Source organism: Anarrhichthys ocellatus, unplaced genomic scaffold, assembly GCF_004355925.1.
Source record: "Anarrhichthys ocellatus isolate YVR2014 unplaced genomic scaffold, GSC_Weel_1.0 scaffold8, whole genome shotgun sequence".
Classification (NCBI taxonomy): domain Eukaryota; kingdom Metazoa; phylum Chordata; class Actinopteri; order Perciformes; family Anarhichadidae; genus Anarrhichthys; species Anarrhichthys ocellatus.
This window is the reverse complement of record NW_022280038.1, coordinates 4,266,669-4,289,070: the sequence shown is the minus strand read 5'-3', so window position 1 is coordinate 4,289,070 and position 22,402 is coordinate 4,266,669. Positions and strand designations below refer to the sequence as shown.

At 43.0% G+C, this 22,402-nt stretch overlaps 1 protein-coding gene across 2 annotated transcripts in view; it reads left to right on the top strand.

Moving 5' to 3' along the window:
* The window catches only part of fto (FTO alpha-ketoglutarate dependent dioxygenase), a 115,241-nt gene that overhangs the window by 22,252 nt on the left and 70,587 nt on the right, over window positions 1-22,402 (top strand). For both annotated transcript variants that reach the window (XM_031848554.1, XM_031848553.1), the window contains exons 4-7: window positions 1,781-1,906; window positions 5,540-5,619; window positions 6,106-6,249; window positions 11,962-12,081. In XM_031848554.1, coding sequence (XP_031704414.1) covers window positions 1,781-1,906; window positions 5,540-5,619; window positions 6,106-6,249; window positions 11,962-12,081 — 470 coding nt within the window. The remainder of the gene's footprint in view (window positions 1-1,780; window positions 1,907-5,539; window positions 5,620-6,105; window positions 6,250-11,961; window positions 12,082-22,402) is intronic.

The following is a 22,402-nucleotide window of genomic DNA, read 5'->3' as shown; positions in this document are numbered from 1 at the left end:
GTATACTGTATGGATGATACGACGTCTCCTAATTATGGAATGTGCTCTCTTTCAAGAGCTGATAGTGCGTGCTGATCGAGTTGATAGAGAATCTCAGTGAGAGAGGAACATCGCTTTCTAGAGCAAAGCAACTATGGTAGATTAAATTACCCACTATACTAATGATTAAAGAAGCTGCTCTTTGTCCTTTGCTCTCATATTAAAGTCCCTTTGAGCAGCCACTCACCAGATCATTCCTTGCACCTTCCACAGGCTGGAAGGACAGCAGAACATGCTCTCCTGTTGTGGAGGCAGATACATGTGCAGCTGTAGTTCAGCATGTACTGTGCTGTCAACAGCGGGAGCTCTGCCTGTTTTACTGGCTGTACGGTCTTGCATCTGTGTCGTAAAAAACTGTAATTTTACAATATCAAACAGGTGAGATGCCAACTGCTCTGACATCCCGATCCACTTTACAGCTGCGCTTTCTTCATTGTGGTTTCTTAACCAGAAACACCTGCTACAGCGGCCTGTTTCGATGATTTGTTCTAGGCCATTTCAACTCTGACCCTGTGAACACGAGCTTCAAACACCGCGGCAGAACACCTTGCAGTGCTCAGCAGCTGCGTCTTTTTCTAGTCCTGAATGACCCCACAGCTCCAGACTTTAGAGGAAAGTCTGATGGAGCTCTGAGGACTCCCAGAACCAGGCTAATGAAATTGTTACCTTAGGGAACGTTGCACTTTCACAGTAAGGTCACGTTTCTTAAATTGTCCCTGAGAAGAAAGAAACACAGTACATTAGATACCTTAGATGCACAGTGATTAGATGTTTTGCATCACACCTGCTCCCTTTGTTAGGCTTTTTTTTTTCTTTCTCTTTAAACAGCCTCACCTAGTTTTTCAGCCAAGTGGAGTGTTCTGAGTGTTTTTCCCAGCTGCGCTGATCCAAAGGAATCTGCCACGACTGAACATTTTCCGGCAGAGAGGATGATATTCCACCATTCCCGGGGCCTTGGGGAGTGCTGCCATTAGCTGGCTCTCAGAGCACAATGGCTGGAAATTAAGTTACTATTTATCCGTGCTGAGCAAAGGAAAAGGCAGCTGTGGGGCAGAGAGGCCCAGAAAGACTTTAGTATTGATTTTGCTGAAGGGTGTTGGCCAGCCAGGCCAAATCTTGTTTTCTTAGTGTGCCGTGTAAGAATGGAAGGAGAGAGAAGAACAGGGGAGGTGGTCACAGCGAATGGGTTCAGAAACAGGAATATCATAGGATACCTGCTGTCCAATAACACCGTCACACACACTCACTAAACAACATCAAGGGCTTTTATCCAACTATTTCCTCTTGCACAGCACAATGATGGCATAAAGATCCGTTGCTAACAGCCAACACATATCATCTTCGCTCAGCTGTTAAGTGATTCTCCCCTTTTAGAGACAAAGGCTTACATCTTACAGCCCTTGTTTGAGTGGTGTGGTTTTAATCATTGCACTCCTTACTATTTCATTTTATTCATTCATTTTGGCTACATTTAAGGCATTGTTATAGCGTTTTAGCACCGCATTACCCAGATATCACTTGTATTTTCAGATGTGAAAAAAGCGGTTGGGATTAATATTGTGTTAAATAGCCGTCATTCTATGGCGATAAACCACGTGAAAATGTGAGGAATTTAAGCCTATTGCACTTTTACACTCAGTTTAAGTCACGCTGGGTGAAACTGTCAAACCAAACGCCTGAAATGTGAATATAAATGTAAAATGCAAATGTTACAGTGAGTCGGGCTGTGTGTGACTGACAGGTGAGAGCAGTGAGGGAGGCAGCGGTGAGGAGGCATGCTGGAGGATCGGGCTCAAGGTAGCCTGGGACATCCGCACACCTGGCCTGACGCTGCCGCTGGAGTCTGGAGACTGCTATTACATGAGAGGTACTAAATCTTCCCCCGCATGCACATGTAAATACGTCGCCCACACAACTTTCGCCGGTGTGTCTGACTTAGGAGGAAGGAACACGTTTATTACCCCGCGTTTGAGTGTTGCTTGTACTTTGTCCCAAATGACCCATGCCAGCAGGATGCACTTCCCACTCACGCTTTATTCTCTTCTTCTAACCCTCTCCGCAGGAGAAGTGGAGCTGAGGTGTGTGTGTGTGTGTGTGTGTGTGTGTGTGTGTGTGCGCGTGTGGTGACTTGGCCTGAACACGGAGCTTTAAGGTTCCATGAAATTGTGTGCATTAGAGAGGTTAGGAAAGCCAAATGCTATTTCTTTGAAGTCCTGTGACCCAGTGCTGACTATGTCTCTATGGAGAGGACAGACAGTGAGCCACATGGCTGTAAATCACGGCTTAATGCTTTCTGGCTGCAGCAGACCCCTCCACACTCCTCTGTTCGGCCCTGTGGGCCCTTCCAAGCTTTCTCGTGTTTTGTGAGCGTGAGGACATTCATCCACCTCACAGCAGAAGCTCGCGTTCAGATGAACAATAAGTTAAGTTAAGTTGTTCTTAAAGGCGCTCTGCTGTCATACGTATTCAGGGATAAACATACTTTACAGTACGATCTTAAGTCAGTCTTTTCCTAATCTGCTTAATGAATTACTGTATTCTTTTGTTAAATAACTGATTTATTTTTACACAAAACTGTTTAAACTGAACAACCTGAACACCGTATTCATCCATGATATTTATCAAGAAAATAATGTCAAATTTTTACTTTCCCCCCCAACTTGGATTGGCCAATGCCTTTTTACTGTAGTCCTTGTTACTGCTTACTTCTCTGGAAATCAGTTCAACAAATGAACTTTCTTTTATTTCTATATTTAATCATCCAACCTGCTAGGTGTGTGGTAATGTACATATATGACCTAGTGATTAGAGGGACTTTGTGATTAAAAGATGGCCGCTTGGATTCTTCCAACAGTAAATACGTACATCCATAGTGTACAATCACATGTGCTGTTTTATGAAGACACTGAACCTGTGCATGCTGCATGAATGTCAAAATCATAAATACACTGCTCAGATTTACAGCAGCTTTCAGCATAGAGCAGAATATGGACGTGATCTACAGGGCTATATCAAACACATTTTTGGAGGAGATGCACCTTACTTTAAACTTTTTTTTGGTGTTTTTCTTTGATGTTTTTCTTGAATTTCCTTTTAGTTTCTTTTTAGCCCGAGATCCCACGAGACCCATTCTACAAATTCAAAACATATAAGCAAACTACAAAACGTACATTCACTCAAGAGGAGGTTTTGGTAAGTGAGATTTGTACCTGTACTGTTAAAGTACACAATATATACCCCATATTTCACCGAACAGCACAATGGGTTATTTTTCCCACGTGTTGGCCTCTACAAGTTAATTCAGCGTCTCCCCAGGTAGGGCGTGACATGGGAAATTGTGCCGGTGATTTATGGTCCAAAGGCAGAACCTGAACCAAAACATGTCGAGAACTGGTTCCTTTTTTTTTTATTGCAGGGACATAGTGTATCAGAGGTGCACCAACACATGGACTGTCCAGATGCTGTAAGGCTAGCGTACCTGGTGCCTGTCAAGGCTTACAACAGCAAATGCATAACACAAACGCTGTGTTATAAGTAACTGTATTCTGGATTAATCAGCATGACTACAGCAGGGGAGCAATGTGTAAATCCCAAACATGTGACACAGGAAGCTGCTTTACTTGTTTTCGTCTAGTCAGCTACCATCTACTTCATCTACACTATGCTCAAGTGTTTGCCGATCTGAATCATTTTACAATCAAGGAACAGGAAGGTTTTTGAATGGATTCCTGAAGTTGAGCATTTGAAGCTGCTCTGTTTTCATCTGAGAGCAGCGATCTCTGTACCTAATATTCAGCCTGACAGGGCTTGAAGCCGACCTCCTTTAGCTGGATAAGATTTACAATAGAACAGTCAGTTTCAGGCCAGCCATGATAATAGAGTGATGGGCTGTTGTGCAGACCATTCTAATGGGACTTGACTGTCGCGGATCAGTGGGGATTTATGCTCCACTTGGCGAGTACGCCCTTGAGAGGCCAACTGCTGCACAACGATAGCAGCTCACACACAGTCCTTGGCTGTCTGACGCTTTGTCGGTCTACCTGAATTAAACACTTGGCACAATGCACGAACATATGCATGCACCTATAAATTTGCACAAACTCGCACACAGTCCTCTGCTTATTGGAGGAAGGATAAACGCCTCCCCCCCCCCCCAATGTGGTTTCAAACACACACACACACGTACACTCAGACAGAGCAGCCACCGCTAGACCATGTGTGCCAATATATTGTACCAGTGTTTTAGCGACATACACCATATGATAGATAGTTAGTGGTATTAAAAGAAAAACTACAACGTTGTATAACCGCAGACACCGTAATGTCTTTTCAGCACCATTTGTCGCCGGGTGGCCCCTTTGAACTGCTAATGTCTGAGCTGCTGGAGGCAAATTGAATCACCATCATTTCCACCCAAATGGAATTTCAGTGGTTAAAAAAGAACAATGCAAGTCTTGACACCAGGCCTGTTCAATAATCAGATTCCCAGCTCCCAATGCACAGGGGGACTGGAGAAGAGAGTTGACCCAATATATTTAAAAGCCTGCTTCCTGGAAAAGGAGGACAAGTGGCAGCAGGCGCAGGGGTTGAAAGAAAGATAAATATTTATTACAGTTATCGAGTTTGCCTCTACTCCCTCCTGATCCCACTGAGGCATCAGACGCGCCAAGAAAAGAGCAGATTGATGGAGATAATTTGTTATTGGATATAAACAGTTTTAAAGACGCAGAGTAATTCTGCCCAGAGACCTAATCCCTCACAATCTCATCAGGGTGAAGAAAACACCGGCAAGTTGTTTTGTTTGTCACCATCTTTTTTTCCCTCCCACCAAACAATAATATCTTCCTCCCAAAGCATTTGGCTGTTTGACTTTCAAATCAAAGGCATTAGCCAGTGTACTCTTGCTCAAGGCGGGTGTAAATATGCACATGTGCTGTGAATGACAGCTCTGTCATGGCTAAATTAATTATTTGTACGAGGCAAATAATGGCAGAGCTGAGAAACATCTATACACACAAAGAAACACATGGAGGGATACACAGGAAACAGCAGTAAGGCCTCTTTGTAAAGCTTCTGTGATATTGGACAAATGTTTGTTGGTATGGCTCTTCCATCTTGACAGATTGAGCACGATCTGGTTTTGTTTGGTAATTAAAATTATAGTACAATGCTGCTCATTCTATTTGATTCGTTGCTGGACCAAGCGCAATCTGTCTGAGTGTACAAGATGATTTAGTCGTCATGTTGCTTCATGCCCTGCTTTTCATCTGTTTTTCTGTTGTCATCGGTTGTTGTCTTTTCATTATAATTAATTAAAAACACACGATGAAAATAAGAAATCTCAACTCTTGTCCCATTCTGCTGGCCGTTTTTGCCCCACGATGTTTTATTAGATAGTTATTGATGATAGCCAGTGAACTATTCTTCGCTGCTCTGTTTGATGATCGTTGGTGGTATCGTCGGCATGTTGTGATAGATTTCTCTTCCGTGTTTCCACCAGATGACCTGAACAGTACCCACCAGCACTGTGTCCTGGCTGGAGAGACCGCACGCTTCAGCTCTACTCACAGAGTGGCCGAGGTGAGAAGCCAATAGGCTTAAAAGGGAAAATGCAGTCTTTTGAATTTGTTGTGAAAATGCTGTATAGCGAGCCAACAGTGCCCTTTGATTTCAGTACGGGCTGCTGGTACTTTGACGTTATATTAGGGAAAGACTGCACATAATGAAAGACTTAAACACTCGTGTTTTCATTGAAATTAAAGTATTCTATGATCTCTATTGGGTGAAAAGAAATGTGAAGATGTATGAAACCTTAAAATAGATAACGTTTGTCCTGGACACCATTAACTGGTAAATTAATGGCATTTGCAGTACATAGCTATGTTGAATTGAAGAGACTGTGTGTGTGTGTGTGTGTGTGTGTGTGTGTGTGTGTGTGTGTGTGTCAGAAACAAACATTCTCACACTTGAACTTAACGTTTGGATTGTATTTTGATTGACAGGGCCCTAGCCAAACCCTGCATGGCAGTTATTTGTATAACACTGGGTTTGTCCCTCTCCCACCAGTGTTCCAGTGGGACCCTGACCTACATCCAGTCGCGGTGTCAAGAGGCCCTGTCCAACCTGCACACTGACCCAGAGACGGGCTCCCACAGCCTGCTGGCCCTGCTGCCAACAACGCTACAGCACTGTGAGGAGATTCACAATGAGGTGGGGACATGGTGTGTGTGTTCACATGCTCATCCGCATGTGTGTGTGTTTATGTGCTTTTCTGTGTGTGTCTGTTTTGCATGATTGCACACACGTGTCTGTGATTTTTGCATAATTTCAACTGTTAACGTTTGTATTGGGACTGTTGAGTTTGTATTGGTGTTCATTTTTAACTTGTAGCATCCTGTTGTTGCCCTTATTACTACTTTTGCAGGGGGTCTGAAACAAACAGCATTTGAAAATATTTGAAATTAGTTTGGCCTGCTTTGAGTACTGGATGAGTAAGGCTCGCCACATTGGACAACAGAACATGTGCCAATAAAGTTTCGACAATAGCGTGCCAGTCTTCTTTTTCTTCTGATGCTGTAGTCCGCGATCATTTGGCACTCCAAGGACTGTAAAGATGGCAAACAACCATCTGCATCAGGACAGAATCAAAAGGAAGAGGGGAAGATATCAGAAATGATCATGGAATATAGAGAATTTAGATTCTTAATAATATGGATGAATAATGTATTTGATCAAACATATGCATTTGTGCTTTTATAGAATAATCTACTTGACTAACAACACAGCATTTCAATAAATACACGAACAACATTTTGTTAATTGAAACCGTGCATAGCGTATGTAAAATTATAGTCAAATGAATTGAGCTGCACTAAAGTCCAGGTACTCTCAATCCTGGTTTGAATAGTCCTTTGCATATCCTCTGCATCATGGGATTTACAGACCATACTGGCTGTCCACTGGTAGCAGGTTAAAACACTGTAAACGGCAAAATGCGAGCTCGCCAGCTTTCTACCTTCTTACCTGATTGTTTCTACCCAGGGAAAAGCCTCCAATGTGAAATCCAGGTTGTTCCCATTTGTCCTGAACTGGTGATGGATTGTGAGGCAGTAGCGTATCCATATGTTATCTAAAGATGGAGTCATGCCCCGCTCCCCTCGCTAACCTCTATTCCCACAGAAGGAGTGATGGTATAGAGGGATAGAGCGAGGTCAAAATAAGAGGAACGCGAGGGGCCGCCTGCGGAGCCACCAGCCCCTTGTGCTAGCTTTGCCGCAGGCCAACAGTTAATATAGCACGTCACCTCTCCCCCCTTTTACACCCCTGGGCTCAAAGCGTGCATCCTAGCCGACGCTAGCACCCAGGCTCCTCAGCGGGACGCCATGACAGATGAGTCTGACGTAAGGTTGTTTAAAGGTTGTAGACAATATTAATTATTCAGCACTGCCAAACAATAGGTGCTGTCTGTGTCAGGAGGAGCGCTGCGCTAGTTGAGCTAGCAACACCTGCTAGTTTGCCGCATAGCGCCACAGGATTAACAAGCATAGGCCCCCCCACCAGGAGGGCAAAGCAGGTTTATTCAGGAACGCCAGGATGCTATTTATAACAGAGCAGGTGTGTGTGTGTATGTATGTGTGAATGTTTAAGTAAGGGGGGTGCTCTCGGGGGGCTCAACCCAACCCTACCTGGCACTCACAATGATAGATGTGGCCATTTGTTTGGAGTTGCCCACGAGAGCAGAACACCCACTTAAATGATGTATTGTTGGTGCGGTTATTTATGATGGCGGCCCACTTTGGTGCTTGGCGGGTGCATATTGCGTTGGTCGTGTTTGACACGGACGACCGAGGAGCGAACAAGCCTGAAACGCGCAGGCAGCCTGACCTGAGCAGTGCCTTATGGGCCTTTCCTTAAAAAGCGCTAAACAGAAAGCTAGCGCCGTTTGACATGCCACGGATATATTGTGCAACGCGGTGGGGGTGGAGGTTGACACTTGTCAGAAGACGTGGGCGGGTCTGACGATGATGAAGCAGAGCGTCTGCCATCTGAGTACGAGTTGTTCAGGGATGGGGCGGGATGTCGAGTTGAAGTAGGGGTTGATGGGAGACAGAGACAGAAATGAAGAAAACTGAAGTTCCCACCTGTTTGTTAAGCGTGGTCCCTCTCACTGTCTCTTTTTAATCTTTCCTCCTGTCTTAGGGTTGGGGGGGGGGGGCGGGTAGTCTAACATAGCATCGCCACATGGCCCCCTTGTGCATGTTTGGCTTTGAAATGCTAATCCCAGATGCAAACGTCTTGTCTCATTTAAAGCCACTGTGTCACTTCCCAGGTGGGTGTGTGACAGAGTGCCCTGAGGGACCCCCTCTAATGATGCTAGTCCCCCCACGGTAAATATTGAAGGGAGGGACAAGGTTTTGCCACATGTTCTGACAGAAAGTAAACTGTGTGGAAGCAGGTGTGCGTGACCTTCCAATGTCCTGTTTTCAGGCCACAACGTCTCCCCAGGCGCTACGGTATTTGCTTGGCTTTGAAACACCTGTCCTTAGGGCCTCATGCTGGCAATATCATTGTAATCGTATAAATCACCTCTCAAAACACCAGCAGATCTGTGCAGTTCGGAGTTTGTACTGTTGTATCTCCCAGTTTCATTAGCCTTTAATGCTGTTTTTAATTAAAGTGAGACATTCTACCTGTTCATTTTAAGGTTTTATTGTTTTGTTTTTCTTTGAAGATCACAAGGGATACAATATTCTCAAAGTGAATGCGTTCCACACTTTCTGAGCTCAGTGGAATCATGATCAGGCCAAAGGTTCTTATGACTTCTACATACGTATGTGGCCTGAGACAGAAAGAAAAAAAATGAATCTCCTACTATTTTATGTATGTAGAAAGAAATAGAAAGGTAATCAGTGCATGTACAGTGTAACCTAGCCTGTGTATGACCACTGGCAAGTGTGTGATGAGTGTAAATTGCGTGCCTGGTTGCTCACAGAGAGATGGGGGGAGGGGGGGTACCAGTTCTCCTGGCTGATGTGTGAGGAGGCCTGGAAAAGTAAACAGAGGACGGCAAAGAGTGGGATCGAACCAACTCTCATCAGCTCCCACCTCAGGGCCACGGCAATGGAAATTGATTGGACCCGCTCAGGGAATACCGTGAAGGTGTTGGAAAGAAAAAGAAAACGTGGCTCATTAAATGGGGAAAAAAAAGGGGGCTGCTTTGCTTTAACTCCAGACTTGCCATGGTGGGCGGCCAGTCGACTAATGTGGGGCTAATGTGTAGTTAGTGTGTCCATCTCCTGCAGAGATGACAGCCACTGCCGCAGGGGAGCCACTAGCTCCCCTCTCGCTCCCCCACGCCGTCTCAGAGAAAAACTAGCCCTAACAACCACTCTCTCTTTGGCACACACTTTCGATCTGTCTGCCTGGATAGGTGGCATTTAGTCCGAGTTCCCCTCTTGGTAACTCTCAGCTGGGCGGCCGGACTCCAAATGCCACATAGCTAGCACTCCTCAGTAGCTTCAGATGGCCAGCTTTGTGGCTGCCACTGGCCTGCGCAGTGGGGGACAGGCAGCCATGTCGGCTCAAAGTGGAGAGACACAGGTTGGTTTCTTCTCACTAAAGGACAGGCAGACAATCGGAGAGATGGAAGGAGGGACTGACACAGAGAAAAGGGACGTCCGATATCGGCGCTCTTGCGGCTTTGTTGTGTGTTTGAGCTGTAGTGATCGAAGGGGAGTGGATTTGGAGGGTGTTGAGGGGACCATAAAGGATGACATTTCTTTGAAGGGCGGGTTGTATGGAGTGAGTGAGAGGCTGCTGAGCAGTGCCACTGGCTGTGAATTCTCCCTGACATGCTCCAGTCCTTGCATGTCATCCCCGCTGTGATCAGAGCCTTTCGGAAGCAAATGGCAGGATGATTCTGTGCACAGTTTCTACCGAAGGCAGACCTCACTCAAGTTGTTTATGCAAATAATTCGTGCCCTTTGTATTAACTTGCTCGGGGTGCGGGGCAGTAGGTGACTTGCTTAATAGCATATCCCAATGACCACTTGCTTCTTTGGCCACAAGTCACTTTTCAAAGTTCCGAAGCTATTCGACCACTATGATGAAGAGACAAACCTTTCTGCCACAGATTATGCCCATACACACAATTAAATTGCATTGGCAAAGATATTGGGGGACAAAACTTCCTGCTACCCGGACTATGCTTGCTCGCAGGGCATGACTCCATCTTTTGTTCCAATGCAAGATCTTTTCACTTCCTTGTACTGCAGGGTGGCTGCCATGCTAAGCACTCAACATCAACAATACAGACCGGTGTTCACGTTTCATCTCATGTTTCAAGTCAGTGACAGCATCGACTTTTCAATACTTAACCAAGACGTGCTCTCTGTTTATAGCCCTCCGAAACTTGTAGTGCATTTAGTTATATATATATATACAGTATGAGCATAATTTGTTACAAACAGGATGAAAGTGGATGACTGGTGAACAAAAGCATATTTGAATGGAGACTTTTTTAGGTAGAACTTACCCGCTTAAACCTTGTTGCTACTATTTACGAGTTTGCAGCTCTGAAAGGGGTCTGTTGTTTACATTGGATAATGCTCTGTTGAAAGAACAATGAACTAAATAGTTTTCAGAAAAGGAACAATAGCTCTCTCTGTCCCATTTGATATGCGACTCCTTTATACGCAGCGACTTTTTGTGTTGTACAGTTGTCGGCGTCAAAATGAAATGGAGCGTGCATTGTTTTGGGTGGATGATGCTTTGTAGGACGTTTTGGGGGAGGGCAACCCGCAGCGTCTCGCGTTTACGTTGGCGGCAATTGGGGCAATCTTTGACACTCACATTGGCAATTGTATGCAGAGATGTTAACAAAGCCACTCACAGAACCTATGTAGACAGATACACACAAGGGCGCGAACATACCGCGGCACATACAGGTACAAACACACGAATGCACAAGGAACGACACACTTAGAAATAGATAGGCTACACCTGGCTACATGAAGCATCCTTGCGAGGTTTAAATCAGCACTTCAAAAGAGCAGGAAACAAAAACACTCCCAGCGGAGGAGAGGCTCGGCAGCCGAGACTGTCATCTCCAGACGGAGCGAGGGAGTGGGAGAGGAGGGGAAGGAGGGAGGAGAATGAGGAGAGGAGGAGGAGGGGGCGGAGTTTTCAGGTGTGCTGACTGGAAGGTGTGTGTGAACAGACGTATTCATGTTTGTCTGGGTGTTTTTGGTGAGGGTGTGATTCTACTCAGAGAGATGACCAACGTTTGTCCTGTTTGATTTAGGACAATTTGTGACTCATGCAATTAAAAAAAATGTGACTTTGCTGTGTTTTTCCTTTCAAAGATCTCATAAATATTATTATATATACTTATATTTTAAATTAACATATTTAAAAGGGCAAATGGATAGACCTCATGCCCAAAAATAAAAAATAGGACATTTCGAAATATTTATTTATGCAGTTTTTATAAAATAAATTATTTGTTATTGTCTTAATACAAATAGAAATTTACTGAGACACAAAAACGCCGATATTGTACATGTAAGTATAAAGGTGAACACTGAAATATTTTATTATGATATCATTTTGGAATAAAATGGCGCTAATAAAGCAGTTGTCAATGTATTTGTTTGTGGACATGTATGATATTATACAGTACCAAAAGAAAGTTTGTTTCACATGAATATTTCACAATTTAGAGTAATATATAAAATTGTTTATCCTCTACAATAATTGAAATATTATGCTGTAATGTTTAATGTTTTACCTGAGGAGCAGTGACAATACTCATTAGTCGTTTACGTAAAGCCATGGGAGAATTGGTCTGAACCACCTTTTTTAAAAATCTTGTTTGCATATGTGTGTGTGTGTGTGTGTGTGTGTGTGTGTCTGTGTCTGCAGGTGGAGTTTGAGTGGCTGCGGCAGTATTGGTTTCAGGGCCAGCGCTTCGCCCGCTTCTGCAGCTGGTGGACCGGACCGATGGAGCAGCTGGAGAAGGACTGGAAGCTCATGGAGACGATGGTAAGGCCGCTCAGACACACTGCTGGCCTCACTGTCTGGTCTCTGCACCTCGGTAGTTTACTGAACCCGTTTTCATTACTCTACTAATCCTTTAGTGGCTGAACTAAATGCATTTCCTTTTAATGTACGGGCTGTTTCTTCAGTGACATACACACTATCCTCAGTCCTAGATGTTACAGGGATTCCATTCCTGTTTTAGAAAATACATGAAAGGAAAAACATCGCATGAAATATCTTTTTTGATATACAAAATCAGTTTGATAATAATAATAATAATAAAACTTGAACTAGAAAAGAAAAAATATATAATAATACAACTTTTCTACCATTGCCCCAAAATATGAGCAGTTCCAGTGTATGCAGTCTGTCATTTCATAATAAGGGTTTTCAGCTTTCTAAATGCTTAACATGCCTGCGCTTGTGCTTCTTAAACAAACTACATAAGTGATCTGCTGTCCAATAATGTTCTTCACACGTTAGGGTGTGTTTATAATGACATGATGGATTGTCTAACTTCTCACCACGCTGCGATATTAAGGATGTGTCATGTGTTAAATTGCAGCTTCACAGAAGTTTTATTAGAGAGGAACGTGGGCACGCAGCTATTACTTAAGACACCACTGTAAAGGAATCACTTAGTAATGTCAGACTCATAATTAAGTTACCTTAGTCACAGCTCTGTACAATACATATGTGACGCATACACACGCGCACACACACACACAGCACTGTAGATATGCAGCACACAAAATCACACGTAAACATGCTTGGTCTCGCTTTCTCGCCCTCCCTGCAGGTTATTTGCAGTCTGTCTCTCATAGCTAGATTTCAAAGAGTGTGTGTGTGTTCATGTATGTGCGTGTGTTTAATACCCAGACAGCGGAAGCAGCAGGGGGCACTCTTGTATCACTGTAGCAGCAGCAGCAGCAGCGGCGGCGGGAGCGAAAGAGCTGCGCTCCTCTTTTCCTCTCTGCTCCGTCTCTCTCTCTCTCTCTCTCTCTCTTTCTCCTTCTCCGTGTCTCTTTATGTCTCTCACCCTCTCCTGCTGTCTGTGGGAGCTCTCTGTCTCTGTCAGTGTCGAGCGCTGAGCAGTAATCACATCTAATGCTCAGGCGGGGATAAAGGCAGGAGCTGGAGGAGAACTGTACTGCTGCCGACGCTGTTCGGCTCCAGCCGTAGTCTCTCTCCTGCACTTCCCTCTCTCTCACTTAGTCGAACAGCCTGGCAGAGGGTGGGTGGGTGGAGGGGTTAGTAGACAGGGGCTAAACTCATCTAGAGCTCCACCTCCGGGCCCAGATGAAGTGTGTGATTTGGACCTGTATTTAGAAAAGGGCATCAGTGAAATGTGAGGTCTTTCTCGCTGTCTCTCTCTCTCTTTGTTGCTGTCTCAGCCCGTCTTTAATGGAGAAGAAAACCATATCCACTGTGTGTGTGTTTGCGTGTGTGTCACTCATGTGGATTCCTGACGTGCTGTAGAAACGTACAATACAGCAAATACAATGCGCGACTAATAAAATAAATATTAATATCTATTTGAAAATTATATGTAGTATTATTTTTTTTATATTTGTAACATCTGAAGTTACTCTGATTTGTGTTTATTTCAACATTAGTAATTTCACAGTTTAATCACGTGTCAAATCACACAAAACCAAGTATATCTTCTGCGGAGACGCATATTGAACCGTCGCAAAAACAATACACTGGTGAGTGCAGAAATGTAATCACTCACTATTGCGATGAAAGACAACATTATTGCTCTCGCAAGCAATATTTACATACATGCATCAACCTCTGATATGCTGATGAAAAGCACTCTATAGATGTGACTTATAGATTTTCCTTTTAGAGGTTTTGATAGCTGTAGCTTTTTTCGGCAGCAAGATTAAAACGCATTCCTCTAAATTACTTTGAGTTATTTTAGATTATGTGGGTTCCCTCTACATTCCTTTATTGCATATATTTTACATTTGGAAGCTGGCAATTGACAGTAGAGTGTAATTTAGTGAAACGCGAGTGACCTACTGGGTGCAGATGCTGTTTGCCATATATTTATTTAGAATTTTTCTGTTCTTGCCTGCAGTTTATTTTAATACAGCATTATTTTTGTCAAATCCAACATCACCATGGGTATTTTAAAATAAAAAATACATGTCTCTTTAAATAGGGTTTATGAATTGACACCGTGTTGTTTTATACTCTGTGCTGTAGCAATAAAACAGCCAATTGTTTTATCCTGCTAAAATAGCAATACAAACAGCCAACCTCCCTCTCTTTATTGTCATATTTAGCACACAGTGTTGTGGGATGCGCTGGGCTATGTATGCGTTTGTTAGTCTGTATGAAGAATATTGCAATATGGGGGGGGGGCTAGCTCCTGTTTATGGATACTGTCTCTCCCTGGGGCTCCCTCTCTGCTCCTCAGCCTGTTGTCATGCAAATGCTTATCCTTCTATTTGAATGACATTCTGATAAAATACATAAATAAATAAATAAATAAATAAAGAACCAACAAAAAAAAAAAAGTCCACTTGCTTGCTCGTCTCTTTTTGGTATTTTCTTGATAGAAACAAAGAGACTCGCTGCTGAATAAACTTCATGTGGAGGTATGTGAATGTACAGCAAGCGTGTACTGTTTGTGTGTGTGTGTGTGTGTGTGTGTGTGTGTGTGTGTGTGTGTGTGTGTGTGAGAGCTGTTTAGTGTATATAAGGTAAAGGTTGTTTCTGGAGAAAAAAAGGACATTAACTTAAAGGTTTTATGTTCCCCTGTGATCCAGAGTGCTAAAGTCTGTTTTGACCTGCCGCGCTTGCAGCTTTGCGTCCCCTCAGGACTCCACTATCGTGGCCGTCATACAATAGTGACATTTTCTAAAACTAGCTACAATGAATAGCTTCCGTCTGACTGACAATAGACGGAGAGTCTTGGCTTTATGCAGAATATATTAAATACCAGTGTGGCATTTTTTTTTTTAATCTTTCCTCTCTTCACTGTGGGGGAGAAGCGACAGCGACGAGCCCATGAGCACGTCTCCCCCCTTTTTTTTTTTTTTTCTGTCCTGTGCATGTGTGTGTGTTTGTGTGCGTATGTGTGTGCCATTGATGTTAATGTATGCACTTGGCATGACTTTAATTGATTTAGCAGCTCTGCTCGCACAGTACAGCTTTTTCCCTAATTTGTCACTTTCCTGACTTCTGTGGCTGCTCATCTCACAACTTCAAAAGCCACCGCGGAAGCAAAGAGATTTCAGTGCACTCCGTCTCCCTCTCTCTCCCTCTCTCTCTCTTCGTGTTCTTTCTTTCCCATGTTTTTCTCCCTCTCTTGCTCCCGGTATCTCGCCATAGCTCTGTCTCTTTCTCACACTTTCTCCCTCATTTGACAGGAGAACGAGCCTTGTAGATGGAAATCTTTTCAACACACATCAAGAAAATTAATCTACTTTCATAATAAATGGGATCCACTCAGTTGAATACATTTGTATACTTCAAGATGTACAAAACAGGAAGTGGTATCGGGGCCATGTCTTCCTCTACTCCGTTCACCCAGCCTGTCACTCCCTGTTTTCAGACGGTTTGGTCACACACACAGACATACATATGCTGTACACTCTTTCTCTTTGTGTGACACAATTTACCTCCTCCGATTTGTAATAGAGGCTGACTTTTGCGTGCGTGCACGCGTGGGTGAATGTGCAGGGATGCGCTTAGTGACCGTATCATCTTCTCCCCTCACTTTAATAACTGTCTTCGGAAACAATCTGGGCTGTTGAGGAGGCTCGCACTGCGATAATACGCAGCCTGGCCCGGTCGCCATCGATAGCTGATTAGGTTATTGACCTAGCGCGTGGAGGGCCGGTGCTGAGGAGTGGTCGGGGAGGGAGGCCAGTGAGCTGCAGGGAGAGACACAGAGAGGGGGAGGAGAGTGGGGTTGTGTGTGTGTGTGTGTGTGTGTGTGTGTTGGGGAGGTGGGGTGGGAGGGGGTCAATGTAAATGTTATTGCTGTGTGAGCTCATTTGATCAAAGTCCTGGAAAGGTTAAGCGAATCCAATCTGGTTTTGTATGGCAGAGTGGAGACACAGGCGCTGGGGAAGAAACCCCCAGGACGGAGAATGGATTATCATATTGGCGCTGGAGTAGCAGGGGCCTCCGATGGACAGTTTACCCTGCCCGTAATGCGTTTAGACAGCAATTGGCCTTAATAACCTTTATTGACTTCAGCGGGTCAGTGCCAAGAATCTAATTATCAAAGTGTATCAATTTCATTGGAGTTTAGAGTTGCACCGCTCAAAATAATTATTTTAAGGTCGGGCCGGGGCAATTAATCCCCTCTCCACTTATTTGATGGCTTTGTAAAACATTCTAAATGTTATGGTTTCTGTAGCGCGTTTCACCGTAAATAATTTCAGGGAGCAATTCTTTGTAATGCATTATTTGGAGAGCTTGCCATGCCGGTCCTGCCGCGGGAAGAAGGCAGCGTATTCCGGTAAAGCCAGAGGCCGCAGCTGAATCGTGTTGCAGATGTTTACCAGCAGTCATTTTTCTCTTTTCGCTCGCCATTTTACTTGCACAGTCGGGCAGAGTTTTACACCCACTTTATATGCACACATGGAACCCATGTGAACTAAGCGGTAAACTGTTTAAAGACCATTTATAGTGCTCATTATGAAGCCATTTATTATCTCTTGCATTAAATCACACTGTGTTTATGCATCATATTGTTTTGCGTTTTAAGCTCTTTACTTGGGAAATAGGCTTATACATTTATTATATTCCAATTCTTTGTGGTTCTAACGCGCATATGCAGTGTGTGTCTGTGTCTTTATATATGTGTGTGTGCAGTGTGCGAATGAAAAAGGTAAACGTGCAGCTGCACAGTAGTTTATCCTTCATTGACAGTCAATACGTGCTGTTACCTGGATAGTAGCAGCTGTTTTTCCTTATCGCACAACATAGACTAGAGGCCTAATCCACACACTCATTATTGCATGGCCTTGTTTACCCGCGGCTCAATATTAGCTTGCTTGCTTTGCCCTATTTAGACGGGGCTGTATAGAAAAGAAATTACTCAAAGATTATTGTTATTATTCATTTAAAGAGGAAATATACGGCTGATAATACATTTTACATCACGCAGCAGCTTGTGTTTGGAAATATAAAATGAAAAGAAGCAGGAAGAGAGAGAGACAGAGAGAGAGAGAGCGAGGAAGAGAGAGAGAGAGGGGAGAAAATGTAGCGGTGCAAAGGTATTTGCAATTCTCTTTGAAGTCCCTATTCAACAGGGTAAGCTGAATTTTCGGCACTGCCTGATAGTGTTCTGCGTAAATGCTTAAACCCCTTTAGAGAATTTTCATGGGCAGATACGCAGTGGCTTGAAGGGAGCGTTTATGTTACCTGGAGCCAATGCAGCTCGCAGCTTTGTACCTAAAGATGTACACTAGTAGTGAATGGAATCCCACAGAGGTTTGTCTATGACAGAATCTCACTGCAACATCGCTGTAAGCCAAAGCCGGGGAAAAAAAAGAGCTACGAGCGGATTTTAACCCCATCACTTCTCACGTATATGCATTTATTTATATAGATGGACAACAGACATGAAAGGACACAAACACTGGGACAGACATAGCAGCAAACGCACTCATGAGCATGCACAGTGGTGTCTGTGTAGGAGAGTTAAAAAGACGTTTAAAATGGCTGCAGTTGAATTTTTTTCTCCAATATCCTTTCATGGATTTATTTTAAAGCTATATTTGCACAGTAGAATAAAAGCGGCCTATTCAAATGTGCACAAAGAGACATACGCGGTTGCCAATCATAATTACTCATATGGGTGTAATTACTTTTCAATAACACGATGTAGCTGATTGTGCTGTAAGCTAAGGCGGGGTGATTTGTGACATTTTCATTCCCACAATAGACCTGGACAAACTTGTTGTTTCAGGACTGTGATGACTAAACTTGGAATAGAGGAACTTCGCCAACCTTGACTTTAGTTTGCAGCGTGGCAACTGCAAATGTAACAATGCCGTTGTTTTACGCCACTGTATGAAAGAAAGTGAGCTCCCCGAAAACTCCTACATTTGTCTTTTTACACGCAAGCGTCAGCAACAGTATTCTGTCTTCTTTACAATGAGGAGGTGGGGAATTGTATTGACAGTGGTTTGGATCATTTATTTTGTTTGCCTGTGAATTGTGATGTTGACAGTGTTTATACTGTATCAGCAGGCTTTGAAGGCGGCTCGTCTCGTCGTCTTAGAAAACAAATGAGCACTTTACAGAGACTGATCTGCCTTATCCGCTTAGCAGCTTCCTCAATCCCTGCATTTATTTATTTACTTACTTATTTCCTGACTTATTCATTTACTTACCTCTGTATGGATTTAGTTTGAATGCTCTCCCCCCTCCTCTTCCTCTCCCTCACTTCATCCTTGGCCCCGATCAGCAAGATAAGCCTTCAGAGGAGGGGAGATAACATCCATTAAAGTGGTAAAGAGGAATTATGGGGCAGCCCAGATTAATCACTGCTCAGCTTAATCGCATTCAGTGCGGACGGCGGGGTTGGCTGCAGGGCCCCGGCTTTTTTTCCTGTGTCATACCAACAGAGATAGAGATGCAAGGAAGGAGTGTGTGTTTGTGTGTTGATGCCTTGATGGAGGAGAAAGTATGAAAAAAATGAAAGAGAGATTTCAGAGCATCTCCTAGCAAAGCCCGCCCCACTTATAGCTGACTAGAGACATTACCACTAACCGACTCTTGATATATGATTATCCCAGTACTTTCATCCAGGTGTGATTGTTTACTCACGCAGGCAATCGTGTCAAAGTAGCGGAGTAAAATAAATTACCACAGACACAAGAAAACACACTGATTTGTCACTAAAGGCAAAGAACTTGAAATCTTGTTCATTTTACGCCGTTTTAGTGGAATATTGATCTTGTTGAATACATGGCCAGATCTTGTCATATTACTTGTCAATATTTATCATATTCTGAGATAGTAATACACACATTTTGATGTGGTGCTGAGCTCTATAAGCCAGAGAGAGCAAAAGTAGAGCCTTCTTATTCTGAACTTTTTTATTACAACCATTCAAAGCCGAGTCTGGTTCCTCATCAGGTCCTTTTGATACCCTTACTGTTGTTTATCTGCATGTCACCTCAAATTAATTTTGCATTTATTTGTACAGCCCATAATCCCAGTCGCAGTCTCAGAGGATCTCCCACACATAGCAAAACAATAAGTTAAAACACAATAATGACAATGAAAACAGCCCACCCCAACTATAGAGCCTCAAAGTGAACAATAAAAAAAAAAACTCCAAAATCTAATTAGGGACAAAAATAGAACATACCTTCTTTTGGTGCAAACAGAGAGGATAAATACAACCAATTTTCTGGCATAATTACACAAAGGTGAGGTCATAAATCTCAAGAGTTTAAAAAAAAAAAAAAAAATGTTTTACACAAAATAAGCAAAAAATACAACCAAACAAAAGTTTCATCTTTGAGGAAGCTGTAGGCATAATGTCTCCAATGTGATGAGAATGTAATCCTCAATCAGCTTTTTGTTTGAGTGTTGCATCTCGCACAGCAAAAATACTTACCACTTAATACCTCGGCAACTTGCTAATTCTTCACAACCACTGGAGCAGCTACACACACACACACATACACACACACACACACACACACAGTACATGAAGCCGTCTGTGAAAAGTGAGTGCAGGGAATGGAGTGATCCTGATGCTAAATTATGCGAATCGCTTCTGTCATTTTGGAGGAGGTGGAGGATGTTCGGGAGGCGGAAAGAAAGAAGGCATGGACTGTGGCATTTGCAGAGGTGAAAGGAAGAGAGAGATAAAGTTAAAGACTTAAGTTGGGATCAGGCAGCTGCGAGAAAGAGACAAAAAGCTGATGCTGTAGATGCTTTAAGGGGGGTGTGGGCACAGTCGGGAGGAAGTACAAATCCTGGGAGCATTCTGGGAAGTTTCATGCTTTGTTTTTTGTTTTTTTTGTCTGTCACCTTTCAAAACATGGCATGTACAGTGTAAAGAGGGTAACCCAACAGAGATCAAACCTGAGATGTGTGTTTTCTGGTGAAGCAGATTCTCTCCCACGTGAAGCCTGAAAGGAAAATCCCTTTAAAAAAAAAATAAAAAAAAAAAAATTATTTTACAACCCGAGGTCTGTTTTTGTAGTTTTGACCATCAATCCTATCAGTCATGTTTTTTACTCGCCAGTTTCATTGCTGAGATCCCAACACTAGTAGCTACACTTTTACAACAGAGCACTATTGAAACGTTAATGTTTTGGCAAACCCCTTCAATATGTCACTCTAGTTGTTTAAATTACTTTTAAAACAAGAAGCGTCCACTTCCAAAAAGAGTGCGTCATAATCCACTGCACTGTTAAACTGTGAGCATGTACACCCACGGATTTATGGTCTTTCAAAGTTGAACCAAGAAGTTGACTAATTGACTTTCACTACGGATCAACTTAACTTGATAACTGTTTCCACTGGACTTGTTTGAAACCTGGCTGATTATTCAAACGCATAGCTCTCATTTTCAAAGGGAATGATGGGTAAAACTGATGACACTCACACCCAGGCCGTCACAGAAAAATAAAATATCAGATTGCAGTAGGAGACAACAAGGAGACACAAACCTCTAACTCATTTGTGAGCCCTATACCACAGTGGAGAAACGGAGAGCGGCCAACCTTCCAGGTAGTGAATCTCTTCCACGCTCGTATCCTCCCCGCGCAGATAGAGCGATCTGATGGGTGGTGTTAAATGGGTGAGATGTAGGACAATGTAATTAACGCTAGTCCTTTAGCGGGCCCCGCCTCGCTCCGCTGGGACCGCCCGATATAGCGCTCATTAATTCCTATTTGTGTGTAATGAGAGGGTCATGTTGGATGTAATAAATGGCTCTTTTATTTGGGTGAAAGCTGCAGGGCGGCATCCTCTCATAAACACCCTTTAGCTGCTCTCATCAGCCTCCCTTGGTGGGAAGCAATCACACAAATAACACAACAGTGCGGAACAGTGTACTGTGGAAATGTGTGGAAAAACAGGTGTATTTAGAAACACTTTAGTAACTCTAACATAATCCTTTTTCTATTAATGAGGAGTACAACTCCAGGCTGTCCCGATATCAGATTTTAACTACATGATTATTGTGTCCAAATAAAATTCAAGATGACGGTATTATCGCAATATCTAACGAAAATCTGAAAAATAATGCTTTCAGTCAAATTTATCTTAAACTGTGTTTGTTATCTTTTTATTTTGGCAAATGAATTATACTCAAAATATGAGTGTAGAAAGCTGGAGAGAGAGTCTGTATGTACAAAATGATTTTAGGGGTGCTAGTATATTTACACAATATTATCATGTATATTATTAACATGTTTTCAATATTTCATTTTTGATTATCGTGGTTATCGTCATTACCGGTATATTGTTCCACCCCTAGAAGCAGAAGAGGTAACCAGCACATAGCCAGTAGCATCAGCATATTAGCATCGTATGTTTAAAAGTTTTGAAATGAGTACTTTACATTGAAAGGACCACATCAGTGTTTGTGCATACGTACGTACACTCAACATTGCTGCTGCTGATTTCCTTTCTTCCCCGTGGCCAGTTGTTTTGGTTCCTTTCAGTCCTGTGAATTGAAATAGGAAGTAAGTCTTGAGTTTTTTAGCCTTTTTCAGAAGGATAATGCATTTTTCAAAGTACATACTGATTGACAAGTCCTTAGGGGCTTTGTTAAAATACTGATCAAGAGTTTCAACACTCCACACTGATAGCAAGAGCTGGCAGTTGAACAGCATGATAATTAGTGTCTATTTTGTCGAAAGATTAAACCTGGAATACAAATGAAGACATAAATGTCATGAAAAATAGTTTGAACTCGACAGCTTCATGATGCTGAGATACAAAGTAATATAGATTTTTGATTCATTGCGATAATTAGCTACATGGTGTCATCTATTCACTGTTAATGTCTTTTAATTAATTAGATCAATGTACTCCACAGTGGAGTGTTTTTAAAGCATGTAAGGTTTGTGTTGAACATACAGCATTAAACGTAACAAAAAGAAACTAGTGTGTCTGCGACTCCTTAGCTAGATTGAAGTAGACAGCGTCTTATAGAGTATGTGAGTCCGTAATCCAGTTATATGTAACTGCTTCATGGTGTGTGCCATTGTCTATTACTGTACGGCCGCATAGTGTGGAGAGAATTGTTTAAGGCAACAAAGCTGCCAGTTTAAACACAACTGAGCTGTAGGGAAGCAGCTGATTAAACACACTTCTGTTGTTT